General features: G+C 35.6%; 1 protein-coding gene across 1 annotated transcript; it reads left to right on the top strand.

Annotated features, from left to right (window-relative positions):
• The first annotated feature begins 1,230 nt into the window (after window positions 1–1,230).
• On the top strand, window positions 1,231–13,375 carry LOC143845946 (ATP-dependent 6-phosphofructokinase 6-like). Its single transcript, XM_077354345.1, has 15 exons — window positions 1,231–1,609; window positions 3,420–3,466; window positions 3,553–3,592; window positions 3,816–3,878; window positions 3,968–4,105; window positions 4,568–4,726; window positions 4,918–4,971; window positions 5,188–5,256; window positions 5,379–5,508; window positions 10,561–10,601; window positions 10,736–10,960; window positions 11,237–11,285; window positions 11,382–11,536; window positions 12,805–12,993; window positions 13,139–13,375. The coding sequence occupies exons 1-15, from the start codon at window positions 1,508–1,510 to the stop codon at window positions 13,145–13,147; spliced, it is 1,470 nt and encodes a 489-aa protein (XP_077210460.1). The 5' UTR covers window positions 1,231–1,507; the 3' UTR covers window positions 13,148–13,375.
• The last annotated feature ends 978 nt before the right edge of the window (window positions 13,376–14,353 follow it).

Below are 14,353 nucleotides of genomic sequence, written 5' to 3'. Positions count from 1 at the left end.
CAAATTCTTTTATCTACTCCCCTTCTCTTTATATAGCATTTTTCAACGACATCAAACAGATTAGCCAGGGCCGATAATTCTCTATCAAAAAAATTTCTCCTAAATCTCGGGCACCATACAACCTTCTGATCAACTCTTTCAAAACAATCACAGACCAGAACTTCTTTATCTGCAACCACCAAAAAAAGAGCATGAAACATCACACTCAAAGGGACCTCAAAGCATCACTCATCGAGCCAAAATCTGATCCCGTGACCAGAATACACCTTGAAGCGGCATCCCTTTTGAAAATCTCGACTAAAACCAAGAATATCACGCCAAGATATTACTCCCCTCTTCTCATAATAATCACCTGAGACCCAATTCCCAGAGAGAAATCCATACTTACTGCCAATGACTCTAACCCACAAGGAGGATTCTTCTTCCCCAAATCTCCACAACCATTTACTCAACAGTACAATGTTGAAACTCTTGATTATTTTAATACCCAAACCTCCTTTCTTTAAAGGAGCACAGACCTTAACCCAATTAACTAGAGAGAAACCTTTAGTAGTGACATCTCCTCCCCAAAGAAATCTTCTTTGGATCTTTTCAATCCTTAGAGCCACACTAACAGGACACTTAAACAAAGACAGAAAATAAACAGGGATATCAGCCAATACTGATTTTAGCAAAGATAATCTCCCTCCTTTCGAAACCAGCTTCCTCTTCCAAGTATCCAATCTTCTTTCTCATCTCTCCACAACCGGTTCCCATAGGGTTTTGCTAGGTCTTCCCACACCCAGCGGAAGGCCCATATAGGATGAAGGCAAAAAGTCCAGTTTACACCCTAAAATTTCAGTAAAAATCCTTACTTCCTCCGACGATACGTTTATAGAAAATAAACTAGACTTTAAAAATTTTGAACGTTGTCCAGAGATCAACTCATAGCAGGTTCCATCCTACCCTATCGAAGGTCATGTTCTCTGTTATGTTCCTCCTAGCTATCAAGTATTTTCTTAATGTTTCTACCCAAGTTATTTTCGGTCCGCACCTATCTCTTTTTACTCCATCAATTTGACATGAGTCGCTTCTTCTCACGAGAGCATCCAAAGTCCTATGATGGTCCCTAGCAAATCCATAAAAATTATTTACAAATCCCTGTTTTTGTTGGTAATTATAATAAACAGTAAGGGCATTAGTAGAGAGCTCCCCAACGTGAATCCGGTATTCCCCTACCTTTCTCTTTCCTCCTGTCCCATCAAAGACATGTCTAAAAAACCAACGGAGAATGAAAACCGCCTCTTCTTTTTCAAATCCTAAGCAGCTCTGTCTTCTCTCTTCCTCCTATAAATATCTCCCCTTCACCTTCTTCTCCATTCTTCTTTCCCATTCCTCCTCCTCCTTCAATGGAATCCATTTCCTTTTCTCCTCTCTCCGTTATTTCGCTCTGATTCCAATTCTAACCTAGATTTCAGTTACATTTCCCTCAAATTCCTTGGATTTCAAGCTCAGATCGGACAAATCCATGGAATCTTCTGCAAAATCTCAGCTGAAGATCGTCAATGGCGATGCCGGATTTATTCTCGAGGATGTTCCTCATTTAACTGATTACTTTCCAGATCTGCCTGTAAGTTCGTTTCGTTTTGATGATTTTCTCGTTTTTTTCTTCTTTTTTTCTACTCTCCATTGATCAAGGATGGTAATCTTTGGAGTTTTTTTTACTATTGATTTTGTCCTTTTCTATTCCCGATTTAGGTATATTTCTCTTTAAACGACTTATTATTATTTTTTGGGGGGGATTTTTTTGGTTGTTGTTCTCTCCATTGATCAAGGATCAAGGATTTGATTTATTATTTGGATTTAGAGTGACTTTGTTATTGGATGCTTAAAAAAGTAATTTTTGGAGATTATTTTCTACTATCTTCTTTGTTTAATTGATTTTGTCTTATTCTATACGGAATTATAGGATATTTATCTTTAGTCGACTTATTTTTTTGGATTTTTATGGTTGTTGTTCTATTTGCTGATCAAGGATTTGGTATATTGTTTGGATTTAAAGTGACTGGATCCTTCAAAACACTATTCGTTTGATTTGATTTTTACCATCTTCTTCATTTAATTGATTTTGTCTTATTCTATACCTGATTATGCATATTTCTCTTTTGAAGACCTCTTTTTTTTTTGGATTTTTATGGTTGTAGATAGGGACTTTTGGCGAAGTGTTAGGTTTAATGCTTTGATTTGAATTTTTGATATTTATATTTAGTTTCTGTTTTCTCTATTTTAATTCGTAATTATCTGTTTTTTATCCTGATTTCTTGGATCCTAATTCTCTGTTTATTTTATTGAGTGTTTAACCTTTTAAATAATTTCTCTGGCTAGATTCTTCGTAAAATTCTAGTATTCATTGAGTAATTGATTGATTTTTGAAGTACAGATGGTTTAATTCTTTGTTTTAATTTAAAGAACTGGTTTTTGTGCAATTGGGTTCCCATAACTTTTTTTGTTTTTCCTTTTGTTTTATTTACTTTTTACTTTTTAGTTAAAGTTTTGGGGAAGGTATTAAGTTTCTGTTAAATTTTAATTCAAATGGAGGTTTTGGAATCAGTAATCATGAACTTATTTTTATTTTAAATTTTTTGTATTTTTCGTTATCTGTATAACATTCATGTTTTAAAGGATCGGATATTCTCTCATATTGGATATTGTTTGTTGGGTATTTCTAATTGTATGAGGTTCCCACACCAAATGCTTATAAGCTGATTTCCAGGATTTGGTGTATTCATGCTTTTTTATTCTATAGAAGGTTCTCTTAGACATTTCAGAACCAATAGCGCTTGAAGCCTTGAACACATTATGCAATATTTGTAATCCATATTATTGGATTCCCAAAAATCTGATGTAGTTTAGCTGGATTTCATGTAAGCAAGTTGTAGTCTTTTTGAGGAATCTGGTTGATAACCTAACATTTAAATGGAATTAGTTCTATAAATTAGTAAGTTATGTTAGCTGCATTTCCACTTGGGTTTTAGTTTTATTGGTATAATTAGTATCCCCAGTTTTTCATTTTTTTGTCGGAACTAAGACAAATTTTTTAGCCTAGGACTTTTGCAACAGATGTTGGTGAAATTGTACTTATTAGTCGTCTCCTTTTTTATCAATTTTTTTGAAGGGCTTTCATCTCTTCCTGTACCAGCCTTGAACCCTAAAGCTCATGGTAATGAGTACTTATTGCCTCTACCACTAGACCATGTAGGAGATCGGTTTCTATCAATTTAAAATGTTAAAAATATTGCATTAGTCTTCATTATTTCTTTTTTTTCTTTCTATTTGTCTTCCCGTTGTTTAAGAGTGTAAATCTGTTATTTTTTGTTAATCTTTTCTGTGGGAGGGGAGAAATTCTATCTGACTGACTTGGGCATATTTGTTTTTGGCAGACCTATCATAATCCTTTGAAAGACAATCCAGCTTATTCAGTTGTCAAGTAAGTTTTATCTTTGAGCTGGTTTCATTGCTTTATTATTCTCAGCTATATGGATGATTCATAGAAAATATTTTCCATTTTGACAGGCAGTATTTTGTTAATAAGGATGATACTGTTGCTCAACAGGTGGGCCATTTATGATTATGCACATTACTTTTCATAATTTTCTTAATATGTTTGTGGATTTAGATTCTGAATATATGTTTTCTCCGTCTTCATGCCTTGATGATCCACATGTGCCTAAAAGATTTATTTCCCATGGATTAGTGATATCATCATCTGAAGCCATGCTGATAGCAATAATGGACAACACAGTGATTTATTTTTATGCTGTTTCTTCATTTTGTAGATTGTTGTGCACCAGAGTAGCCCAAGAGGGACGCATTTTCGACGTGCTGGGCCCCGTCAAAGGGTGATACCATAGCATCCCATACACATACAATTTTGAATGATGAAAAATTATTAAGACATTACTGACAAATGTTCTTGGATACTACTCAGGTGTATTTTGAGTCAGATGAAGTGCATGCATGTATTGTAACATGTGGTGGACTATGCCCTGGGCTTAACACAGTTATCAGGGAGATAGTATGTGGCTTGTACCACATGTATGGAGTTAACAAAATCCTTGGGATAGAGGTGAGATATTAGATTGTTAGCCTTCTCATATTCATTATTTTTCATGTAATTTAGTTGGAATAACTATAGTTTTTCTGTCAATCCTTTTTCAAATTTCCTCATCTGCAGCGTTAAGAGTTCTGAAGTTCTGTTTGAACACTCATCAACCTCTGTTGACTGAGTGATCCTTTTTTAAGAGTCACACGTCTGGTTTTGTATTTATTGGCACATTACTTTTATTGTTGAAGTAATTAGTTTTTCAATATCAAACTGTTATGCATTTCGAATTTTTTTAAGAGCTCTATAATACTTTTTTAGAATTTTGTATTACATGGTGTTGTAGTTTGTATTACATGGTGTTCATACAACTGAGTGTTTTTTTTGTCTTATCAAGTTCTTCAAGTTCTTGTGGCTCAAGTTTTGAAATATTGTAATGCATAATGTTATAATGCGTTAGACTGATGATGGCAGTGGCATATGTAGGGCGGATATCGGGGTTTCTATTCTCGCAATATGATTTCTTTAACACCTAGGTTTGTCGATGATATCCACAAACGCGGTGGCACCATTATTGGCACATCACGGGGAGGCCATGACACCTCAAAGATAGTTGATAGCATTCAGGATCGGGGTATTAATCAGGTATAAACAGAAGTAGGGTGTATTTTGGTCTTCTTAAATCGACAACAATGATGTATTATGTTTCACTTTAGTTTTTATACAGTTTGTTGGTTATAGAAGCTTAATATTGTTTTTTATTACTAGCTCTTCACAGGATTCCTACATGAGTTCGAAAATTTGAATTTTTGGATTTATATCTTTATGTCCTCCAGGTCTATATAATAGGCGGGGATGGAACCCAAAAGGGGGCATCTGCGATTTTTGAGGTAATTATAATTGAGAAAATGTAGTCTTCAATGTTCTATTACTATGTACCACTATTATTCGAGAGAAATGCTGCAGATAGACAGTAATTTGCTGCACTTTTCCAACGTGGGACGCATTAGGTTGACTTCTCTAGAAAACTTTGCAAATTGTAATGACAGAAATGATAGCCATTTAATTTCATTTAATTCCAGGACTTCTTATCTTCCTTCATGCAGGAAATTAAAAGGCGTGGACTCAAAGTTGCAGTTATTGGAATCCCTAAGACTATTGATAATGACATTGCAGTACATCTCTTGCCTGTATCTGCAAACTTTTTTTTATTTTGTTTTTTTTTCTCTCTTGTATGGTCTGACTGTTTATCAACTCTCACAAGCATGCCATCTTCTCACCATTTCTTTTGAATTAGGTTATCGACAAGTCCTTTGGATTTGATACAGCTGTGGAAGAGGCTCAACGAGCCATTAATGCTGCACATGTTGAGGCTGAAAGTGCTGAGAATGGTGTTGGGGTTGTGAAGCTAATGGGTCGCTATAGTGGTAAGTTTTATTTCTCAATTTAACACCTCCTATGGTTCTAAACTTTTGGTGGAAGATTGAAGTTAGGAGTGGAGGAATTAATTATTCTTGAACTTTGTGTTTCACATAGCACTAATACTCATAGACTCGTCCAAGTTGTTTGCGAATTTCACCTCGAGCAACTTTCAGAAGCTTCAGCATATTTGGGTTGACTGGCTTGCTTCTTAATTGCTTGCATGCTGGGATATCCTTTCGAGTATTAATTTAAACAATATGATAATTAAGGTTGTACCGAAATGTATTGAAACCAACGTGGTAGTTAAGATCGTATCATACAATATTGAGGTGCAAACGGGGTGTGCGTTATATTCGCACGAGACCATTACATGATAGTTTAGAGTCATCACATACTATATGTAGATATTTTAAGGATTTAACTATTTAAGTAAGGGAAGTGATATATCCGCCCCTTTTCGTTACTTGGGACACCCAGCTGCAGTGTATCTATGACTGCAAAGGGGCTGTTGTACTTCGCGTGGGAAGGATTCAACGGATTTGATTGCCAACGTACACTGCATCCAGGTGCCCCAAGTAATGAAAGGGCCAGATATATCACTTCCTTTAAGTAATTGTATTATTGAGACAACATTGTAGTTATGATTCTACTAGTCCGTAATAGAAGACAACATGATAGTTTATGGTCATATCAAATCATATGCAGTGCAAAAACTTCTAAGTAAATTGGAATAGATAACAAGACAATGTAACATGGCATATGCCCTAGCATAGATAACAGGAAGTGTAGACAAAGAAATAATTGAAAAAAAAAATATTATGAATAAAATGTTCGAACATAGATAACATGATTTTGTAGTGGTATATGTAATAGATGAATACTTAAGTGGGGGAAAATAGTTGGATCTGCAGATGATAGGTTGGGACAACTTGGCCAATACAAGGTATTGTATAAGGGGGGTAATGTGTGAGTTTTGCATGGTGTTGTGATGGTTGAATGCCGTTAGTGATTGTTGGATGTTTTGGCTGTTATGAGAGGCGGTGTGGGGGGAGCAAGATTTTGTTGTGTGATTAATTTGGTCTTGGAGTTGGTTGTGAGATGTGTTAACTATGTTTTTCTGTAAAATGTGATTGCTTGAGGTGAGATAAAGTTGTATGTTCTCTTCTGTGAATGTTGGTATTGGCCATGTTAAGGGTTCGAGGAAGGACTCGAAGGATTTTGTGAAGAAGTCATAGGTTGCGATGTTGAAATTGGAGAAGTGAAAATTTGAATTGGTCCAGTTGTTTATGGTTGCGACATACCTTGAATGTTAATTGCATGTCTAATAAAAAATCTATTGAAAAATGCGTTATACTTTGCAAATCAGATAGTATAGGTGTGAGTGAAACTAATATGTTTAGGAGGGTTTCGTTAAAGGAAGACCTCCAATGAGCTAAGAAAGATCGGAATAAATGGAGTAGAGAAATTCTATGAGATGATGGAGTGGTCTGGGTAGGTTGTGCCTAAGAAGATCGAGAAGCAATGGGAGCTGTAATTGTAAATGATGGGGGGAAGGTGAAGGTATTGTAGTTGAATAAGGAGAGGGGAGGAGGTGGGTGGGTTGTAACATTATGAATGAAAATTTTCCTATATGCATACGTGGTCGAGGGTTGGATTTGAATGTGTGTAGGTGCAAGAGGGGTTTAATCTATTAGTAGTTTATTTTTAGTAATTAATTCTTGTATTAAATATTTAAAAGCAAGACAATTAGCTATGAGTTGATTCGTAGGGTTGCAACTCGGATGAGGTAGGCCGGGTTTTCCAGAATCGCACCCTACTCAAGAAACTATTTCGGTTCTGCTCCCATGGAGTTTTTTTATGGGAAAACCTGAGATTCTTTAACCGGACCCTACCCGAGATAGTTTCTTTGGTTGGGTTGGGTCAATGTTTTTATTTTATTTTTCACTTGTACTCATTTTACCTTGATAATATATGATATGAATCATGTTCCATTAAGTGATAGTGCATGCAAGGATTCAACTATAGGTTTCGGGTTTGGAAATGCTTCTCCTATGAAGAGATCTTTGATACAACTAACAATTTTCACTTTGGAGTTCGAAGGAATGGAGGAGGTTGAAGAAGGGAGAAGTGGAAGGGCGTTGATTGTCGGGTGCCTTGGGTAAGAGAGGAGGCTTAGGGTTTTATCTTTTAGTTTAATGAAGAAGTGAATTTTTTATATATTATGAAGCTTGAATCATGTCCGGTTAGGTTTCGAGTTTTTTTTCCTGTAAACCCAACCTCACACAAGATTGGGTCAGGTTTTTCATCCTAGAAACTGATCCAACCCAAGACCCATGATTTCTAAACTTGGTCGAGGTTATTTTTGGGTCAGGTTCATACAGGTTAGTGATAAGATGTTTGATGGAAATTAGCAATATTGATTGTTTGATAGTTTTTATATTTAGGTGCATTAGACTTGATTTTTGGATGTTGGATCATGTTTGGGGATATAAAATTGAAATAGGTTGGTGTAGTAGACATTGAGTGGCCTAAGAAGTTGTTTTTCGGTTGGCAATTTTGGGTTTGTGTAGGTTATTTTGGTCTATGTTTTAAATTGCATGTGCATGACGATGAGTTTTAAGAGGGATAGATGTTGGGTTGAAAAGGAAATGCCTTATTAAACACAAAGACTTATTGAATTGCAATACCATGTTGGATGACTTTATCGAAAGAATTGAGAGAAGGAATAGATATATAAAAGCTCATCTCAGGTATAAGGAATGACTCAGGATGGTTGCTTGGTACTTGGTTTGGTAGTGTTCTTTACCTAACATAGAATTTAATGAAGGTTTCCTCGTGTCTTTGTTTCATGTTTAGGAGGTCATCAATTTTGATTCTAGTATCTATGTTGTATTGCCATTCAAAAAAAAGTATCTATGTTGTATGCAACGTGGACAAAAGAAGTGATAGAACGTCCAGAGAGGTGTACAAACAAGGTGAAAAGTGAGGTCATTAAAATTTGAAAAAGTTGTACGAGTGCGTCTCTATGTTGAATAGTCATACATTTGCTTATAAATAATTTTAAGTGGTGGAGAGGGTTTTTGGTGCCATCATATAAAGTGAATTAAGGGATTATAAAGTTTGGTGGAAATTCCACCGATGTTATAGATTGAGGGCAGGGATGGCAACAAAGGAGATTTTATATGATGAGTGGGCGTGCACGTACACTTGCGGGGCATCCACCGTTGATATTTGATCCAACAGCAGCCCACTTTTTCAACTTTTTAAGAGGCTGCTGTTGGATCAAATATCAAGGGTGGATGCCCTGCAAAAGTGTATGTGCATGCCCACTCATCATTTAAATTCTCGGAACAAAGTTCATGAATTGTTATAAATTGAATGACATTGGTTTTATTTGCAAGTTGTTTTTGACATTTCTTTAATGTGTCATTGTATTAATGAGTGTAATGCAATCTCATGTATCCAAATTTATTAATAATAATGAGAGAATTTGTGTGAGAATGACTGTAAACAAGTGTCTTTCAAGGATTAGGGTATGAACCAGTTAGAAAAGAAAAGAAAGGTATCTGTAATTTGTGATTAAATGGAATGATAATAAAAAATAGAGAATAAGGAGTGTGGGGAGCTCGAGCGTGTCAATTGAAAACAACAGAAAATAATGTAAAATAGTATTCTGTGTGCCAGTAATATAATATTTTGTGTGCCACAAATGTAGTTAATTTAATTGAATATTTTCACAAATATCTAAGCTAATCAAAACTAATGAAGAGATAAAAAAAAGTTTTTAGATTAACATTAAAATTTGAACTAATAAATTAATTGATTAATTAAATAAAAGGGACTGTATGGAATATAATTTATGATTTCTAGGTTAATATGGTATAGAATAAAATAGTGCGCAATGGTGGTAGTTAAATGAAGTGAATGTTTCTAAGACATATGTCTATCAACCAAATTTGATCTAGATATTTATAAATGATTAAAAATGAATATAATCATTTAATAAATAATATATGAAACAATGATCAAAAGAAAAATTCGAACTATATTTTTATAAATGATTAAAAATGAATATAATAATTGAATAACTAATATATGAAACCATGATCAAAAGAAAATATATGGACTGATATCTGCATACCATATTTTGTTAATGATACTACAAACTTGGTTTTACACTTTTTAAATTAGCTTTTAATGGCTATTACAATACTCAAGATGCTAATAACATCAAATCAGAAAAGTGTAAATCAACGTGAGTAGTGTCATTATCAAAATATGGTAGTATGGACTATGGATATCATCTACCTATGTTTTGAATAAATTCTATCAATTTCTAATTTAAACATGAATCTAATGAATAAAAGAACTAAACCATAAAATAATAAGAGAGCAGGTTAGATCTTTTCTAATCCTTGTGATTTGTCAGTCTAATCATTGATGGCTGATTTGTCGCAAATCTGGTGAGCTGGTGTGGGCCGCGGTAGCCCTATGTGAAGGTTGTGTGAATGTCAACGGTGCAACTCGTTGCACTGGTGTGTAAGATCAAGGGACGAAAATGGAAATGATTTAAGAAAATGGAGTCTTGTAGGTAGTTTGTGGTGATACTTGAATTTTGTGTAGAGAGACTATCATGGAGAGAATGCTTATGAAGGGAATACTTTATGAAGCTAGAGAAACTACAATTTTTGTGAGGATTTCTTGAAAAAAATGCTTCCCCTTTGACATTTTTGTAGTCGAGAGAGGAGAAAGTTGATATCTTCTACGTAGTCTTTCTATAGAGAGAGAGAGAGAGAGAGAGAGAGAGAGAGAGCACTATCCCATGAGGTTGTATATGGGATCTCGTCAGAGAGGGAATGGGGATTTGACTTTGAGGGAGAGGGGATCTTTATGGCAGAAAACATCATGTGAGGATCTTGAGAGAGAGAGAGAGAGAGAGAGAGAGAGAGAGAGCCTTTTATGAATATTATTAGGGGAAAAAAGTCTTTTTTTTAAAGTCAAATTTGGCTTATAAATTTTCAGTGTTTACAATATTCTAATAAGATTTACTGGTGCAGGGTTCATTGCGATGTATGCTACTCTTGCCAGCCGAGATGTGGTATGCACCATTGCCCACTTTCCTGGAATATCTTGGTGTATATCATTTTCATTTGAAATATTGTAGTTGAAAAACTTCAGCTAATTGTGAAGTGTTGACTCAATATGCTGATAAATTTATTATGTGATCCTTAGGACTGTTGCTTGATTCCTGAGACACCTTTTTATCTGGAAGGGGAGGGTGGACTTTTTGAATACATCGAAAAACGAATTAAAGAGGATGGGCACATGGTTATTGTTTTGGCTGAAGGGGCAGGACAGGAGCTTATGGCCGAAAGCATACGGTCAATGGACCAGCAAGATGCTTCAGGAAACAAGGCACTTCTTGATGTTGGACTATGGCTGTCTCAGAAGATACAGGTAAATTCTGAATCCAAATTATTTGAATCAATTTCTCAAGGGTCTATTTGTTTATATCTAAGTCGTCGCAAATATCATTCTCGGTAATTTTTCGGCAAGGGAAAATTTCGGAATACATTATTTTTATTTTTTCCGATTTATATCGGAAAAAAACAATAAAAATAAATTTATTTAAAATATAAAATATTTAATTTATGATATATTTTATATTTTTAAATTTATGTTATATTTAACTCAAATCTTTTTAATAAACAGCCACTTTCTGGTTTTGTGTAGGATCATTTCACAGGAAAGCGCAAGATGGTGTTAACTCTCAAATATATTGGTCTGTATTGTATCTATTGGTGTACTTTCTTTCTATTGGAGAATTGAGCTAAAATTAAGTTGACTTATCTGACCTATATTAACTGGTATATTGCAGATCCTACATACATGATTCGTGCTATTCCAAGCAATGCTTCTGACAACGTGTACTGCACGCTCCTTGCTCATAGTGCTATTCATGGTGCAATGGCAGGATTCACAGGCTTCACTGTGGGGCCTGTTAATGGAAGGCATGCTTATATACCCTTCTATGTAAGTTCCATGACCTTAAAAAAAAAATTTCTTTTTCGTATCTTATCTCTAAGGAGCCATAGGTAGGGGTACTGTTTAATAATTGGTACCTCGGATTTCGCCCCCAATCCCAGCTGCGCTTGCCAGCTTACCCACCAACAAATGGAACTGAAAAACACTCTATTCCTGCTGCTAATCTTTCCAAGGTACCACGTGACTCATAGGTTTTTCAACATTATGGATCCCCAGTTTGTTTGCGGTTCTTAAAAAATTGATTAAATATTACAATGAGCTTTGAATTTATGATAGATTCTCAGCACCAACCATGATTTTGTTGACAAATGTAGACCTAATGCCTATGATTTAGCCGACACGGAAATTTTAGCAGACGCGTGTCAGACACATATCAACACTCCTATTGATACTTACTGCTAGGATTATTAGACTTAATGTGGGCACGTCCAGACGTTATTATACCATGTCAACCGAAATACTATTTATTATCGAATATAGTGTTTACCTCTTTTATCATCAACTCTTATTTTACCTCATCTGTAATTAATATTTGTTATTATCGCCTCTCCTAAAAACTAAACAAACACTTCTTACAATATTATATTCATATATCCTGTTGGGTGCAGACTAGGGTTGCCTTGTCGTACACCTCATATCTGTGTACACTCGACTCATGAATCTGTGTCCATGATCATAACCTAATACTGTTTCTAGAAAGAGTGGTTCAGTCATTGTAAATGGTATTCTGTTTATTAAAAAGATTAAGGGTGCTTTCCATCAATTAGTAGAGAGAGAGAGTGAGAGAGATGCACAATTTTAAGGGTGTCTATACTTTATACTAGCCCTCTTTCTCAACATCATTAGCAGTATTCACATGCTGAATTTTACACTTTTGGTGTATAAAGCATCTCTATTCTCGAGCCCAATTTCATCTGAATTTAAATTTCGGCCGAAATTATCAGATTTACACCGAAACTGAAATTGCCACCGAAATTTCATTTTCAGCTTAGGCGGAGACCGAAACCGAAATTTCAAACCTTGCTCGAGCCATGCCCATCTATCCCAAATTCCCAACAGCCCAAACAACATGTTGGCCATAGCGTAGAAATTGCACCAACTGTTAAACAAATATAATTTTCTTGGACTAGAGCCCTACATTTTTGTTTGGGATTTGGGAACATAAATGAATGCAATTTTTTTCTTAGCTGGTAGTGTAAAATTCACTTGCTGTTTTGCTCATATGATGTACTCTTTTTTTCACAATTGGTGTGCAGCGTATAACGGAGACACAGAACAAGGTAGTGATAACGGACAGGATGTGGGCGAGGCTTCTGGCGTCGACTCACCAACCAAGCTTCCTCAACTACAAACAGGCCATGAAAGACATTAAGACCGATGGAGCGCCCACACAGTTATTGAGTGACGAGTATGGCAATGATAGCAAAAAAGAAGAGGTTCAAAAGGTGTAATGATAGATGTTCTTTGTTTATTCCTGCTGTTATTTTCCATTTTTTCAGTAGCTTTCACTTACATCCGATTTTGAAGTATTTTTAATATAAATGAGTGATTATTGCTTGCCTCAGTTACTGTGGTTTATCCTGTCAACAGAAAATTTGAAGAACACCATGAGAAGCCATTCATCAAGAATCAAATTCACATGATCTGGGCCAAATGCGCCTTAGTAGATGTTATAGCCTTCACGTCAGAACATCTAGCTAGTGTTTATTTTATTTTTTTCAAACAAAGCACCCCCTGTAGTATGTCCTATTCTTTAAAAAAACTGATTTTCTAAAAAAAAATTCAATTGATTGAAAGTTAGAAACACAAATTGATGGATTGGGCTTCCGATTTTTTTGTTGGATATACGAGCTTTTTCTGGATTTGTATACACTCTTGGTTAGCTCAAAGATCATACAGAATGCAGATCCAGTTGGTTCTGGTGCTGGAAAGTGAAAAGAATTCGTGGAAATAGACAGTTCTCAGCCTAAGAGTATTTTAGGGATTGTGTTATTCACAGCAGGTTTTCCTTTGGATTCTGGTTTAAGATTTGATTTTCTGCCTCATTAAAAGGAAAATGTATGTAATCCCTTAAATTGGATTACAATCAGTATTTCCACTAGTTGCAAAAATAGGCAGGCTGAAAATGCCTCCGAGACTTTAATGCACCAAAACTCCTAGCTAAAAATGTTAGATGGATGGTCCAAGTGCAGGTCTGATGGGCAAAATCATTTATGGTTGAAGCATATGCTATAACTCAATATGTTATCCTCACCGGATTGGGAAGAATTTACTCTCGAATTCAACATATCCTCTACGTACCTTTCCCATTAATGGTACAGAAGCCAAGTCTAGTGACCACCTTGGATTTCGCTAAATAACTACTTCAAACAGATTGAATCCTGTTTATCAATTAATGGAGTGGTTAAATATAAACTCAACCTACAGTAATGACTAGGGCTGCAACTCGAGCCGGCTTTTACCCGACCCGAAAATAGCCTGGGTTGGGTTCAGGTTTCATGGGTTTCGGGTCGAGCCGGTTCAGCATTCAAAAGCCCGCATGAATCTCGGGTCGGGCCGGGGGGGTCGAGCTGGGTTTGAAGGAGCCCGACCCGACCCGAGTTACATAAGTTATAGTATGTACATTTTTTTCTATTGTTAGTTAAAAGTTAAAAGTGAAAACCCACGCACCCACTGTTATTGTATGTGAGTGTAATTTCTGCTTCTATGAGTTGAGTTGATTGAAGTGTTTGATTCAGCATTGTTTGATTCAAGTGTAATGTGAGTGTAATTTCTGCTTCTATGAGTTGAGTTGCCTTGCCAAAC

The sequence above is a fragment of the Tasmannia lanceolata genome, unplaced genomic scaffold, assembly GCF_043159265.1.
Source record: "Tasmannia lanceolata isolate RefF3 unplaced genomic scaffold, GAP_Taslan_0.1 ptg000015l, whole genome shotgun sequence".
Taxonomy (NCBI): domain Eukaryota; kingdom Viridiplantae; phylum Streptophyta; class Magnoliopsida; order Canellales; family Winteraceae; genus Tasmannia; species Tasmannia lanceolata.
The sequence above is the reverse complement of the archived record's forward strand: the minus strand, read 5'-3'. Positions and strand labels throughout refer to the sequence as shown.

What these genes read in the sequence shown, in the direction of transcription:
- LOC143845946 (XM_077354345.1), top strand. Translation starts at nt 1,508, where the DNA reads ATGGAATCTTCTGCAAAATCTCAGCTGAAGATCGTCAATGGCGATGCC. An exon ending in CCAGCTTATTCAGTTGTCAA is followed by an intron (nt 3,467 to 3,552) that starts GTAAGTTTTATC and finishes CCATTTTGACAG; the next exon opens with GCAGTATTTTGTTAATAAGG. An exon ending in ATGATACTGTTGCTCAACAG is followed by an intron (nt 3,593 to 3,815) that starts GTGGGCCATTTA and finishes TTCATTTTGTAG; the next exon opens with ATTGTTGTGCACCAGAGTAG.